This window comes from Lutra lutra, chromosome 9, assembly GCF_902655055.1.
Source record: "Lutra lutra chromosome 9, mLutLut1.2, whole genome shotgun sequence".
Taxonomy (NCBI): domain Eukaryota; kingdom Metazoa; phylum Chordata; class Mammalia; order Carnivora; family Mustelidae; genus Lutra; species Lutra lutra.
Genome location: NC_062286.1, coordinates 92,303,383 through 92,318,409, shown reverse-complemented (window position 1 = coordinate 92,318,409; position 15,027 = coordinate 92,303,383). Strand labels below are relative to the sequence as shown.

Genomic DNA, 15,027 nt, shown 5'->3' with positions numbered 1-15,027 from the left:
CGGGCATCTTGGCTCTCTCCACAGTTTGGTGTGATATCCAAGATCTATAAAGATCTCAAACTTAACACCCAAAAAACAGATAATCACATCAAAAAATGGGCAGAAGACATGAGCAGACATTTCTCCAAAGAAGACATACAAATGGCTAACAGACACATGAAAAAACGTTCATCATCATTAGCCATCAGGGAAATTCAAATCAAAACCACGATTTTTGGTATGTTCTAGGGGCCCTCTTGAAAATCTCAAACTGAGTTTAAGGCCATAAAAGACTTCATTTAGAATGATGTTGGAAATTTGTCAAATATACCACAAGATTTGGATACTTGACTAAATAGGTTAACAGATCCTTATGAAGCATTACTTATCTGTTTAACCAAAGTGACAAAGGATTTTATTTTATTTTTTTTTTAATTTTTTTTTATTTTTTTCAGCATAACAGTATTCATTATTTTTGCACCACACCCAGTGCTCCATGCAATCCGTGCCCTCTACAATACCCACCACCTGGTGCCCCCAACCTCCCACCCCCCACCCCTTCAAAATTCTCAGATCGTTTTTCAGAGTCCATAGTCTCTCATGGTTCACCTCCCCTTCCAATTTCCCTCAACTCCCTTCTCCTCTCCATCTCCCCTTGTCCTCCATGCTATTTGTTATGCTCCACAAATAAGTGAAACCATATGATAATTGACTCTCTCTGCTTGACTTATTTCACTCAGCATAATCTCTTCCAGTCCCGTCCATGTTGCTACAAAACTTGGGGATTCATCCTTTCTTTTTTTTTTTTTTTTTTTTTTACAGCTTTATAAACATATATTTTTATCCCCAGGGGTACAGGTCTGCGAATCGCCAGGTTTACACACTTCACAGCACTCACCATAGCACATACCCTCCCCAATATCCATAACCCCACCCCCTCTCCCAACCCCCTCCCCCCATCAACCCTCAGTTTGTTTTGTGAGATTAAGAGTCACTTATGGTTTGTCTCCCTCCCAATCCCATCTTGTTTCATTTACTCTTCTCCTACCCCCTCGACCCCCCATGTTGCATCTCCTCTCCCTCATATCAGGGAGATCATATGATAGTTATCTTTCTCCGATTGACTTATTTCGCTAAGCATGATACCCTCTAGTTCCATCCACGTCGTCGCAAATGGCAAGATTTCATTTCTTTTGATGGCTGCATAGTATTCCATTGTGTATATATACCACATCTTCTTTATCCATTCGTCTGTAGATGGACATCTAGGTTCTTTCCATAGTTTGGCTATTGTAGACATTGCTGCTATAAACATTCGGGTGCATGTGCCCCTTTGGATCACTACGTTTGTATCTTTAGGGTAAATACCCAGCAGTGCAATTGCTGGGTCATAGGGTAGTTCTATTTTCAACATTTTGAGGAACCTCCATGCTGTTTTCCAGAGTGGTTGCACCAGCTTGCATTCCCACCAACAGTGTAGGAGGGTTCCCCTTTCTCCGCATCCTTGCCAGCATCTGTCATTTCCTGACTTGTTAATTTTAGCCATTCTGACTGGTGTGAGGTGATATCTCATGGTGGTTTTGATTTGTATTTCCCTGATGCCGAGTGATATGGAGCACTTTTTCATGTGTGACAAAGGATTTTAAAGGCAAATACAGAACATTATGTAGTGAGCAAAACTGATCAAAGACTTGATAAAACATGGAAAATTATTTTGATAAAATATAATTTGCTTTTTGAAGACTGGTTACTTAGAAGGTGACAAAAAGCCTTTCACAGTCTTAGCAGGCCAGTAGTCCCAGAAAACTGTTCTTTCAGCAAGTGAAAGAACATTTAGTTTTGGTCTCATATAAGTACACTACTGATTTTAAAGCTTCATTTTATAACCGTTAAAATAAATTCATTCAATTTTAGCCACCTGAACCACACAAGGTAGCATTTTCCCTCTCTTTCTAGCTTTCCATTTAATCTGTCTTTATTTTCCTGTTTCCCATCTGGAAATAACTAGTTTTACCTGGGACAAATTTACTTTCCCTTATTTTCCCTTAACAAAAAATGCGTCTTCATACCTCATATCTCTTCTTACCAAAAACACATCTTACTTTCCTTGCATACAGAGTTGTTTCTCTTATATTATTTCTAGTAATTTTAGTTACATATATTAATTAGAATTAACCCTTAGAAACCTTGACTAAGAAGTAAGCAGTAGTGAACTGTCACACCAGCATTATTTACAATGGCAAACTTATGAATACATTTAATAATTTCTAGAGATGTATGTTAACTCATGACCCAAATACCTTTTAGTTCTTCTCTAAAAAGAATACTGTATAAATCTTTGTTCAGCAGTTAAAAGTGTGTAAATCTATGTTTGGTGCTTTATTTAGAAATGGTATGGATATTCAGTTAATTTAATTTATCATTTCGCAAAAGTTTAAAGCTTCAGCTTACCTGAAAGTTTTGGGGAAACTATCTTTAAGTACACACACCATAAAAGATAATTATTGCTAAAAAGTTCACCTAAAAACCTTTTATACTGCTTATATATATTTACTTGTTCTTAACAACTGTTTAGACTGCTTCATGAGACACAAAGTAAGCCATCAGCCCAAGCTATGTTTCTTGCTGACAAATTTTTTTTTAAAGATTTTATTTATTTATTTATTTGACAGAGATCACAAGTAAGCAGAGAAGCAGGCGGGGTTGGGGGGGGGAACAGGCTCCCTGCTGAGCAGAGAGCCCGATGTGGGGCTCGATCCCAGGACCCTGGGATCATGACCTAAGCCGAAGGCAGAGGCTTTAACTCACTGAGCCACCCAGGTGCTCTTTGCTGACAATTTTTTGTAAGAGATAACATGAACTCATAGTAAACCACGTTTACTTTAGTAAACCAAGCTAGAATAAAAGTATTATATTCCATACTGATTAACTTCTGAAGACATTCCTTTTTTAATCAACCAACTTAAACTAGTTTTTATTTACTAAAGGTTAATACTAGATCACATGAATTTGAAAAACATTTGGGTTAGTTTTCTTTTTTAAAGATCATATTTTTATTTATTTATTTTATTTATTTTTTAAGTAAACTCTACGTCCAACATAGGACTCGAACCCATGAACCCAAGATCAAGAGTTACAGGCTCTTGGGGCGCCTGGGTGGCTCAGTGGGTTAAAGCCTGTGCCTTTGGCTTGGGTCATGATCCCAAGGTCCTGGGATCGAGCCCCATATCAGGCTCTCTGTTCAGCAGGGAGCCTGCTTCCCCTCTCTCTCTGCCTGCCGCTCTGCCTACTTGTGATCTGTGTCAAATAAATAAATAAAATCTTTAAAAAAAAAAAAAAAAAAAGAGTTACAGGCTCTACCAGGTGAACCTGCCAGAGGTCCCTAGTTTCTATTATATTCCTGAGAATTCAATTAATATAAGGCACTTAATTTCTTCAAATCAATTAAGTAGAGCTTTTTTATGAATTAATTTTGTTGACATGGAAGATTACACCCAACTTCAGTACGTATGTATAGAATACATAAACATACAGACACATGCAAACTGAGACTTTACAGCTTCCATACACTTAAAATTTCCCATGAGCCCAAGTTCCAAATGATAATTCCCTCTTTTGTTTTTCTGCTGGTAAGAATTATCTCCTTGAGGTTGGGCGAGCCTGGTGGTAGGTATTATGGAGGGCATGTAGTGCATGGAACACTGGGTGTGGTACATAAACAATGAATTCTGGAACACTGAAAAGAAATTAAAAAAAAAAAAAAAAAAGAATTACCTGCCCTATATGTTAATTAAAAAAAAAAAATTACCTCCCTGAATTTTGTACTTTAACTTTTATGTTTCAGAGGCACAAGGAAAAATGCACATTACAGGTTTTTTAAGATAAATCGTGATCGGGGGGAGTATTGGAACAGGTGAACTTTGAGCTGCCTCTAGAGCTATATATTTAGTTTTGCAGAGATTTGTAAGATGAGCACAATTGCTCTCAATTCCTATAAAGAATAGGGTTGCAGCCTAAATGGCATCACAGATTGATCTACGCATCCAACCACATTGTCCTCAGTATTTTTTTTGTATCAGAGAGCTTTGGAATGTTTTAGTAAATCTTTTTACAGAGGCTTTAGGAGGTTTTTCTTTCCTTCTGGGTACATAGTTTCATTTTAGCTTGGAGGGGAGACCTAAAAAATCTTATCAGGCTCTGAATATCAGCTTCTAGTCTGGCCAGTCTCCAACCACAGAGCTATTTAAACAACTCTTTCAAATATCTTGTCATTTTTCAGTTGGGACAAACAGCGGATGTTTTCGGGGATTAATGGAGTATGCCTTTGTAAAGTCCATATAAAGCATTTTAACAAAGGCCCCCTTTCTGAGTACACATTTCAACCTTAGACCTTTACCTTAGAATGAAAAGCCTCTATATTAACCCCTCACATGAGCCTTCAGCTGATCCTTTGTAGGAAGGCCAAGGAGAAATGCTAGTCATCTGTTTCCTCAAGGGAAGTGGTGTTGGTTCCAGGGGACCATCCGGCTTGTCTGATAACTACAATATAATCATAATCTCATGGGTGGGAAGAACACCCCTTTGCAGCCAAACAAGGTCCCTTTGAGTGGGGTTGTGATGGATATCAATCAATCAATTAAGTTTAATTCAACTTAAAATTTAATTTGGTAGGGTCCTTAAAAGTCAAGGCTTTTAAGGGCTTTATAATTTTAAAAATATGCTTTTGTCTTGGGGACATGAATTATTTGGATGGGGGCCTGGGATATAGCTGCAAAGGACCTTGCACGGAAGGCTTGAAGCTGGCAGAGCCTGACTATAGAGCCCTGCAAAATGAGCCTTCTGTATAAAGCTTATTATCTATTATCTACCTTGGGTGCTTCTGTTAAATTTGTTCTCTGGCTTTTAGTATTTACGTGAATTACCTGTATTCCCTGGGCTTAGAGATCAAGCCAGAATGCTCTCTGTACATCTTATAGGAAAAGGGAGGCTAAAATAAGTAGCTGGGTGTTTAAGGGATTTTCTGGGGAAGGTAGGAGAGTTTGGGAGTTAGAATTTGCTGAGGAGACAGGGCCAGATTTTAAGAAGGGAAATTTATGTTAGACAGGGACTTTAATTTTTGTTCTAAGTCTAATTTCTCTTCTCTCCTCCTCTATCTTATTAAGTGAGTCCCTAAAGCTTAGCTATTACATCTCTTTGTGTCTATTTTTTTTAACTTGGTTTTTCCATAGGTACCAATAAGATAATTATTTAGGACAAGAGCTCTCAAAAGTATTTTTCTTTCTCTCAAATATTGTCAATTCAAAATACCCATTGTCTAGCCATTGCCATTGGCAAGCAGGATCTTATATTATTCTCTAGTGACACAAACCAATAAGCCTTTTTATGGCTTAACCATGAATATAAGAGGTGTCCCAAAAGACAGTACCAAAAAATGCAGCCCTTATAAGATCCAGAAAGTTTACTCCCAGAAAGAGTCTAAGATAGTAAAGCCCTTTGTTGTTACAGTCAGTAAGAATGGTGTAGTGAAAACACTGTCTCCAGTTTTCTGTGAGAACATGAGGCACCTCTACTCATAGACCTGTGAATCTGTGACACCAGGCAGGTACTACTAGAATGGGACCTTTCCAGCACTAACAAAAAGCAGTGAGAATGAGATGGCAGAAACCCCTTATGGACCAGGACCCTTGTAACAAACTCTCCTGAGAGCTCTCACAGTCTGACAGAAAGTGCTGCTTGTGACTTAAAGTTGCAGAACCCCAGGCTACTCAACTGGCCACTAAGGTGCATGTGATACATGCAGAGAGAACATTCTCACTGGTCATAAGGACAAGCTCTCAAGACATGAACAGGATGAAAGGAAAACCCCTCATAGGCACATTAACAGCTTGAGCTGAACCTTTGGTATCTCAGAGCCAAATTGTACCAAAGAGGGATGTGCTGCTGGGTTGGAAATTGTGACGTATTTTACAGAGTTCCTTGCATGGAAATTTTCTTGAGTTTGACTGGTGACCTAGCATCAACCTAGCCAGCAGTGTGACTAACTCACCCTAACACAGGAGTCTTTGGGTTAGGCAGGGAGTGCTCTAACAGCTTTTAGGTTCTCAACCCATGCCCACTAGTTTTGCAACTTTGGTTTCCAAGCTCTTCGTTAGTAACTGCCTTCACCTTGTGTGCACATTGACCCACAGCAACATTTGTCTATACTGGCCTGGTGAGAACTGTGAAGTTACCAGTCTGTGAGTCCGGCCTGTACAGCAGGCTTATAGGGCCCAGGCCTGCATCTTACCTCGTGGTTTTCATTCTGACAAATGACACAACAGACAAGAGCAAAAAAAAAAAAAAAAAAAAAAGCAGTTACCATCTCCAGGAAGAAACACATGAAAAAAACGTTAAGAATACTCATAATAAATCTTTACTGGTTACTATACCCAAGGAACTGGTTCCACAGATATTTTCTCCTGCTAATCTAAACTTAGAAATTGGGGGGAAAAGATTCTCACCACTTGCTTCAGCTAGATTCTGCAGGCAGAGATTCAGGAGCCTGACGTGGTAATAAGAATTCTTACCTTCTGCTGCACCTGTCAGAGGTCCCAGGCTCTCCCCACTGCCACAGCCCTTGAATAGGCAATATGCGGCCAGTGAAGTTTCTCCTGGCTAGCTCACCAACTACGGGGGAGGAAAGATTTTTCTCCTGCCCTTCTAGTTCTTTTGGCTAGTCTGTTAATTAAATTGACATAAGGCAGATTAATAGGAGAAAAGCAAGTTTACATATGTACGGGAGCCCCAGAAGAAAATGACACCCAAGGACAAGTTGGGCAATTGAAGCTGTGGGTCATCTGGAGCTAAGGAGTAGGCTAGGGACCGGGGGCTTTAAAGGAAGGAGGGTGATTCACAGAACAAAAGAAGAACAGATATTTGGTCATTAGATGTTTGCCTTTCCATACAGTGGTCATTTAGATAAAAATTTATCTCTAGTAATACTTCTCTTTCTGGGCCAGATCCCCTACTTAAATTCTTTAAGGTAGTTAAGGGAGAAGTAAAAACCTCCCCTTCACTAGAATATAGATCTCCTTCCAGCAGAATCCACATCCCAGTCTTTCTGTGGTAATGTGCCTTTCTTCTTTATCTGTTTATTTCAGCTGAGGATGGAAAGGAGTTGGTCAGCCCTTGTTTGTCTCCAGGTTTCACAGGAGAGTGGGAACATGCTGAAATAACATACAGAATTTCAGGACAGAAGGCAGGTAAAGTGGAGTTCTCATTTGTCATTGGTGTGTAAAGGTTAAGAATGACAGACTGTCCTCTATCCCATACCTTCCAGATACCTCTGAGAACCAGGGAGGCTGTTGTCAGATGACCTCATTCACAGACAAGCCCATACTTGTCCAGGAAATGGAAGTAGCTCTGTGAACCGTCAGGGTTGCAGGAGGCCCTTGCCAGAACACACTGGGAACCGCTGGCAAAGGGTCTCTCTGCACAACGTTCCCTTTTCTGTTGCCACATGCTTTCTTTCAAAAGACTGCATTTCCTAACAAGCCTCCAGGGAGGAAGGACCTGAGCATTCTGCCGCTCAAAGACAAATGGTCAAGTTGGGGCTATTGGCCCAGTGGCAACATGAGCTCATCTCTGAATTGAGGGAGAAACAGCTTCTCCTTCAGCAAAATCACCCATCACCTCCGACTGCCTGGTGAGCATAGGAGAGGCTGCTCCAAGCTGTGTAGCCCACGGCCTGTGACAGTAGGTGTGCTGTCCCACCAGCTTGGCCCCTCTCACCCCATGTGGGTGGTCTTTGTTGCCCTGTGCTCCTTTAGTGATGCTAATAGAAACATTCAAATACTGTTTCCAAGCTGGACACATTGGGCAAGAATTTTGTCTGCCTTTGGTGACAGAGCTATTTCTACCCACATTTCTGGCACCAAATGTGTGTGAGTTTTCCCCAAACCAGCCAATTCTCCATCCATGAATAATTCTATTCCCACTTTCCCTGGAGTTAATGCAGACCACAGAGGTTAAGGGCTCAGTCTCACCAAGGCTCCCCCTACGCACCCTCCACTTCAAATGCAAATCGCAAGTCCTAGGCCTCCTGTATTTCTGATCAGCCAACTACAAATTGGGGGCTCCTACAACCCCCCCAGATAATTTGCCAAAATAGCTCACAGAACTCAGGAAGGCACTTTACTTATTATCACTATTTTATTATAAAAGATACAACTCTGGAACAGCCAAATGGAAGAGACGCATAGAGCAAGATGTTGGGGAAGGGATGCGGAACCTCCACATGCTCTCTAGGAGCACTACTTCCCAGCTCCTCCGTGTGTTCACTACCCAGGAGGCTCATGGGATCCATCCTTTAGGGTTCTGGGAAGCTTCACTACACTGATGTTAATTAAATCACAGGCTGCTGGTTTACCTCAATCGCCAACCCCCACCCTGGAGGTTTGGGGGTGGGGCTGAAAGTTCCAACCTTCTAATCACATGGTTGGTTCCTCTGACAGCTAGCATCCATCCTGAAGCCACCTGGGACCCACCAACAAGTGTCCACTCATTCACATAAACTCAGGTATACTTGAAAAAGAGGTTCATAGTGGATAATGGAAGAGGCTCATCTCATCCCCATCACGTAGGAAATTCCAACGGTTTTGAAAGTTCTGTATCCAGAACCAGGAACAAAGACCACATATTTGTTTCTTATTATCTAGTGACCATGGAGTTCACTCTGACTCGCCAGCCACTCATGCACATGATAGCATCAGGTCCTGCAGCAGCCCCTGGCACCCAGCTGATACTCCAGTGTGAGGAGTTATTAAAACACATGAGGAAGTAACTTGTAGGAAAAAAGGGAGGAGGGCTGAAGAGAAGATTACAGTTTTAAATATGATGACCAGGGAAGGCTACATGGGTGGTATTTGAGCCAAAACATGAGGAGCTGGGGAATGGGCCACATGGATCTAAAGCAGCACTTTTCTAGACCAGAGGAGCAGCATGTGCAAAGGCCCTGGAGTGGCTGCTGTATTTAAGGAAAGGGGGAGGTTGTATGGCTGTCCTGATACGGGAGAGTGGAGAGAAATAAGGCCCAGCAGGCAAGGGCATGGGGAGAACTGGCTGGAGCTGCCTTGAGGCTTTGGGCAGGTCTGCTGGTGGAGATGGGAAGCTGATTCTAGGGGTGGGTAGTGGGATATTGACATCTGTTTACCTCTGGGGCTCTCTGTTGTCCTTCTTCTAATCAGGGGTTCAGTGATCTCAGCTATGTGATTGACAAGCTGTCTGTTAGGGCTCTGTTTTCTCATCTTTGACATAAGGAGGTTGTAGGCCATACCTCCAAAGTGACTGATGGGACAGAGTAAGGCCCTGCATGTTTAGAGCTCAGCAAGGGCCAGCGGAAAATAAACGGTGTGAAACTGAACCCACTGGGCTAATGTCAGGACAGCTACCTGTGCCCAGCTGGAGGCTGGTGTCCTCCAGGCTTGAGGGCCATGCTATCTCTAGCAACCTTCATACTTTGGATTTTTCTCCCTTGATCTGAGCCTGCAGTGCCATGGCTCCTGTAAGGTTCCTGTTGGCATGGGTGGTGTTGATGAGCACCCAGACCCAGGTGCCATGCAGGCTTCTCGTCCCGCTTCACCCTCCAGGTCCAGGTCTCAAGTCATTGGGAAGGGCCTCGGGGGTTGTGTGGCCCAGGCACTGAGCCCCCTAACCATTGTCTTTGTGCTTTTCTTTCGCCCCAGCAGTGAACCTCCATGAGCTATGTGCCAGCAGAGTATCGGAAATCCTTCGAAACAAAGTGCACAGAACGGAAGAAGTGAAGGATGTGGATTTTTATGCTTTTTCCTACTATTACGACCTTGCTGCAAATGTAGGCCTCATAGGTAAGGGTAGGGCTGAGGTGTAGATTCTCTGGACAGAGGGCCCACAGCAAAGAGTAATCATGTTATCAGTCACTCTCACAGTAACAGAAATAGAGGAGTGTCTTGTCATCCATATAGGAAGTAGTAAGCTCCCATTTTATAAATAAATCAGGTCTTTGAGCCACTTAGTAAAGTTACATTGTCAGTTCAGGAACAGTTAATTGCTGTCAAGTTGTTCTGTTCTAAGGCAGAATTGACCTACCTATGTAACTGACCCTTGTCGTTCCTGCCTGGCCCCAGGTTTCTGGCTGAGGGAGCCCTTTGTGACATGGTCACATGGCCATCTTTTCCATATAGCACCCAGGCTGGCATGGGGAGGGGTCAGCACACTCCACAGACCACCCTTAGGAGCTTATGGGCCCTGTGGTATCTCAAGGCTCACTGAGCCACCTGCTGCTCAGGCCCAGTGTGCAACGCATCCAGCCAGGAGTGGGTAGTCCAGGTAGAAGGTGACCTTGTCACGCCTTGCTTGGGCCCGGGTCTCTGGCACAGAGCAAGGTCCCTGGGGTGCCTCCCAGTAGCTGGTCCTGTAGCTACTTGGTCTCTTGGGCCTGAGGGCCCCTGTGGGCTTCCCATAACTGGAGCAGTAGTTCGTTGATCTGTACTCTCCTGGTTGTGCCACCAGCTATGGACATCACAGTGCTCAGGGTCTACTACATGCAAACCTGGCCTGCAGTGTATTGGGGCTCCACCCTTTCAGGCTAGCTCAAAAGGACCCCTCCGCAGTATTACCTCATCAATTTGGGGCCCCTCACCTTGCCTTTAGATTGCCCTTCCATTAAGGGACTGACACTATCCCAGAGTGACCTCAGGAAGCGCTGGGCTGTTCAGAAAACTCTTCCAACTCCCTTTTGTGGTCACACATGGCTCTGAAAGAGCTGCTTGGGTCTGTTTTAAGAAATGGAATCCATCTTCAGTGATGATATTTGCTGACTGAGCAAATGCCTAAAGTCAAGGAAAAGTCAGCTCACTGAGAAGTTGCCTCATACAAAACGTAAATGTGTGGGACAGCTCGAGAACCCTCTATCAAATGTAGAGGTTTTCATGTGCATTGAAGAAACAGTTGCCATTTGTAAGATTTGGGGGGACACAGCTTTCATGCCTACTTCCCTGGGAATGTCACAGAGGCCTAGGGCCACTCTCTTCTTGAGAGCCCTGTAAAGGCTCTGCCCATTTGATCTAAGACCTGACAAACCACTTCTTGGCTTTTTTTTATAGAACTTTTTTCCCCACATTCAGAAAATTGATACCCAGAATACCATTGCTGAACTCACGGCCACAGCTCATGGAAACATCTCTGATTCTGTGCTTTTGTTTTTTTAACTTAAAATGAAGAGATTTCTCAGTCTGTGGGGCCCAGGGCTCCTGGTGACCTTCCTGTGAGGGACCCTCGAAGACCCGTGACTGCTAATCATCCCCTTGTGGTCTTGCACGGAACAGTTGCCCAGCCCCCAGCCACATCACCTCAGACACATGACCAGTGCATGTGGGGCTGCTGCCCTGCTTATACCCAGGCTTGCAGCCAGCCTGGACTCTCCACCCCATGTCATCCTCTCACGGGTGCCAGCCTCAGGGCCTTGGTGGCATCTCTGGTTCAGGGATGCTGGTGCAGACCAGGTGCTTGGTCTTGTCTAACAGATGCAGAAAAGGGTGGCAGCCTCGTCGTAGGAGACTTTGATATCGCGGCCAAGTATGGTGAGTAGCGGTTTTCCTGCCAGCTGAGAAGGGCCAGGGTGGGAGGCAGGAACGCTGCCCCACCATGTGGCAGGTGCAGCTTGGTACTTGTGAGGCAGTATTGGAAGTTCCAGGTTTGGTTCCTGATTGAGCCAGCCTAACGTGTGTTCAGAGGTATGAGAGGGTACTTGGGGGGTCACTGTCCTGTGGGCCCAGACCATGGTCTGCCTCATCCTATGTGACCACAGCAGAGGGAGGGGGAGCCTCAGTGTCCTTCACTCTGAAAGTGCATAGTTCTAGTTCTAGGGTTGTTAGGAATGGGCTCCCTGGATTTCACTTTTTCTGACATCTCTTCACTGTAGCTCAGGTGATTGTCACAGGGATCTCCCCTGAAAGTGTTCCAGTAAATTCACAATTGTCGTTTCCGTAGTGTAGTGGTTATCACATTCGCCTGACACAATTGTCACAGCAGACCCAGCTTGTGGGGGGTGAAGAGCTCTTCCCCTTGAATTTACAGGTGGCTGACCCCCTTCCTCTCCTTTGTCCATCACAATCCAGCCGGATGGGGTATTGAAATGAAGGCTGGCTATAAATATTCTGCTCTTCAGTGCTGTTCCCAATTACAGATCAAAAGAGTTAAACTTCATTTGTTTTCTATAGAAAGTCCTTTCTCCCCACTCCCCCCAAGTGACTTTCTTTTTAAGCTTTCTTATCACTTATGGGTTTATCCCATGGACACCTGGTATCCATGACTCTTCAACAGGAAAAGGTTCTGAGCGGAATTTTGGGAAATCTGTTGGTGGGTTTGTTCATCGGCTTCAAGAATAAGAATGGAATGTTCTGAGACAGTTTTGTTTGTTTACATTCCCCAGAAAGCCCAGATTCACACCTGGAAAAAGTGTCCAGAGTCACAGGCGCAGGGCTCTGCCCTGTGAGACTGTGGCCTTCAGCTCCTGACGCTAAAACAAGACATACAAGTCCTTCTTGGTCTTGGAGGCCAGGCCCAGTGGAGGCTGGTTCGCCTTGATATCCTACCTTTTGGTGTACTCTTGGTGAATCACCTTCTTGCTATAGGCTGTAGTCTTGTCTAAACCAGTGAGGACCTGGGGCCAGCACAGAGCCTAGCATAGGGTGGGCACCTGGAGTGTGTAGAGCCAGTCTGCCCAAGCCCTGCCCCCCCTGCCCCCACCTGGAATCTGGGAAAGGGCTCTCTCACCCCCAGTGTGCCGGACGGCAGAGACCCGGCTGCAGGGCAACCCCTTTCTGTGCATGGACCTCACCTACATCAGCCTGCTGCTCCAAGAGTTTGGCTTCCCAGAGAACAAAGTGCTGAAGGTAAGGACTGTCTCTAGATTACCCCTTTTGCCCTTTATTGCCAGAAGGGCTGGGGGTACTGCTTCCAGCCTCCCAACCATGCCCACTCTGCCCCTCCCTTTGTGTTTTCAAGCTGACTCGGAAAATCAACAATGTTGAGACCAGCTGGGCTCTGGGGGCCATTTTTCATTACATCGACTCCCTGAGCAGACAGAAGAGTCCAGCCTTATAGTAGCCAAGCTGCCCTGGCCAACCTCACAGAAGTGGCTCCGTCTCCATGAGAACAGACCTTCATGAGAATAGACCTTTGTGGAACCCCTTGACATGTTGGGAAGAAGCTGCTACTCTCCCTTTGGCCTTGCAGAGTTGCCCCTGGATGGGCAGAGGGCTGTAGTGTGACCCAGGCCCAGTGTCTCTTGCCTTGGCTCCAGGTGGACAGTGAACCAGATAGGGCAAAGGACACATGCCAAAGCCAGGGTGATGCAGCCACACCATCCCCAACCTGTCCCTCTCTGCAGGATGGAGTGGTTGTAACGTGTTTCTGTGATAAGAGTCTTGTTTTATCTCCCTGCCCCTGTCTAGTCCCTCCCCCCATGCCCAGGACAGACCTTCACGTTCTCCCCAGAGACTCGGTGGGGAGTGTGTACAGGCTCCCTAGCTGGGAGCCTAGGTGGGGAGCCCTCAGGGAGGGCTGGGTGGCAACCATCATGCCCTCTGGGACAGGGGTTCTGTCAGACTTGAATGTGTTTGCCTCCTCCTTGGATGTAGATGTGTGAGGTCATCTAGAGGTCTGTTTTTTCAGGTTCTTGGATGGCTTGGAGCTGATAAGAGTTGGACCTGTGAATGGGAAGAGGGGCTGGGGGAAATACCTCTCGTGTACCCCAGCCCTACAGAGGAGGTCTGATTGTGATCGTGAACTGCTTGCAATATCTATGGCTGTGCTGTGTGAGTGATGTCTCCATCGTGTGGTGCTGAGTGTTTGTGTAGCAGTTGTGTTCTGAGCCCCAGTGGATGTATCGCTACCATGAGCCATTTGCAGCTGAGCAGTGTTGAAGACACATACCAGTCCCCTGTGGGTCAGGCAGGCTGCAGTCCCTGGAGCTGCCGTCCCTGGAGCTGCCTTCTGGCTGTGCTGGGGTGTGGGGCCATGCCCATCCACAGGACACTGGGAGCTCCACAGGGCACTGGCCCAGACTCTACATTGGGGTGCAAGATCTGTGAGATCTGGTCCCCTGGATCACAGTCGTTCCTGTGGTACATGTATGGTATGTGGAATAAGCTAAACATTATGTGTTTCACTCAAAATAAAGGGTTTACAAGGGTTTCTGGCCTGGCGACTCCTCTCAGTGAGTGTCGGCAGTGTTCATCTACCCCAGCACTGATGGGAAAGCCCCTGAGGTCCCTGTTTACTGTAGCTGGAACAAAGAACTGCCCAGGCTGGGTGACAGGTAGCACATTAGGTCTCCTCAGTGTGCCTTTTGAGGAGACAACCACAAGACACATGGCGGCCACTCTCAGGCACTCCTGTGTCCCCGTGGTGGCAGGCTCTGTGGAGGCCCAGGCTGTTCCAGGGGAGCTGCTTGTCTTCCCAACAGAGCTCCCCTCCTCCCTGGGCCTGCGACCAGCAGCACCTGCTACATGGTGTGTTCAATGCGAACCTGGCTCTAATCTGGGACAGCTGGAAAGGGGTCGCATGCCAGGAAAAGACTGGGCAGGAGCACAGGGTCTGGCCCCTTGACCACCCAGAGCCACAGCAGGACCATGATGGACATGACTGCCGAATGAGCCCACGAGTGGAGGCTCGTTGGGAAAAGGGTTCTGCAGAATGCTGCAGAAGGTTGGTTTAACTCCTCACCTCTAAAAGCCCTTTGTTCCCAGTCCCCACAGGCAGAGGCAGGGAGGAGTCCAAGCCTAAAACCTTCTTTGATGTTGAGGAAGTGCTGTGCCCACAGGAGGTGCCAGGGGAGCAGTTCTCCCCTTTTCTGAGGGTCCTAATCTGGTGGTCTGATCATCACTGCCCCAATTCCAGAAGACTGGAGAGAAACACCCCCCCACCCCCCCCACCCTGGACAAAAACCACTGAAAAAATAAGGCTAACCACCCTCTGCCCAGTGGTTTCCCCAAAACTTAAACCCTGGGGCAGAGGTCCAGAGGTGTA

At 45.7% G+C, this 15,027-nt stretch overlaps 1 protein-coding gene across 15 annotated transcripts in view; it reads left to right on the top strand.

Moving 5' to 3' along the window:
* ENTPD6 (ectonucleoside triphosphate diphosphohydrolase 6) overlaps window positions 1–14,192 on the top strand; it is a 37,431-nt gene extending 23,239 nt beyond the window's left edge. For 14 of the 15 annotated variants that reach the window (XM_047744226.1, XM_047744225.1, XM_047744224.1 and 11 more), the window contains 5 exons: window positions 7,119–7,220; window positions 9,702–9,842; window positions 11,520–11,576; window positions 12,778–12,890; window positions 13,003–14,192. In XM_047744226.1, coding sequence (XP_047600182.1) covers window positions 7,119–7,220; window positions 9,702–9,842; window positions 11,520–11,576; window positions 12,778–12,890; window positions 13,003–13,101 — 512 coding nt within the window. In that variant the 3' untranslated portion in view covers window positions 13,102–14,192. The remainder of the gene's footprint in view (window positions 1–7,118; window positions 7,221–9,701; window positions 9,843–11,519; window positions 11,577–12,777; window positions 12,891–13,002) is intronic. The other variant, XM_047744223.1, reaches the window with a different exon arrangement.
* The last annotated feature ends 835 nt before the right edge of the window (window positions 14,193–15,027 follow it).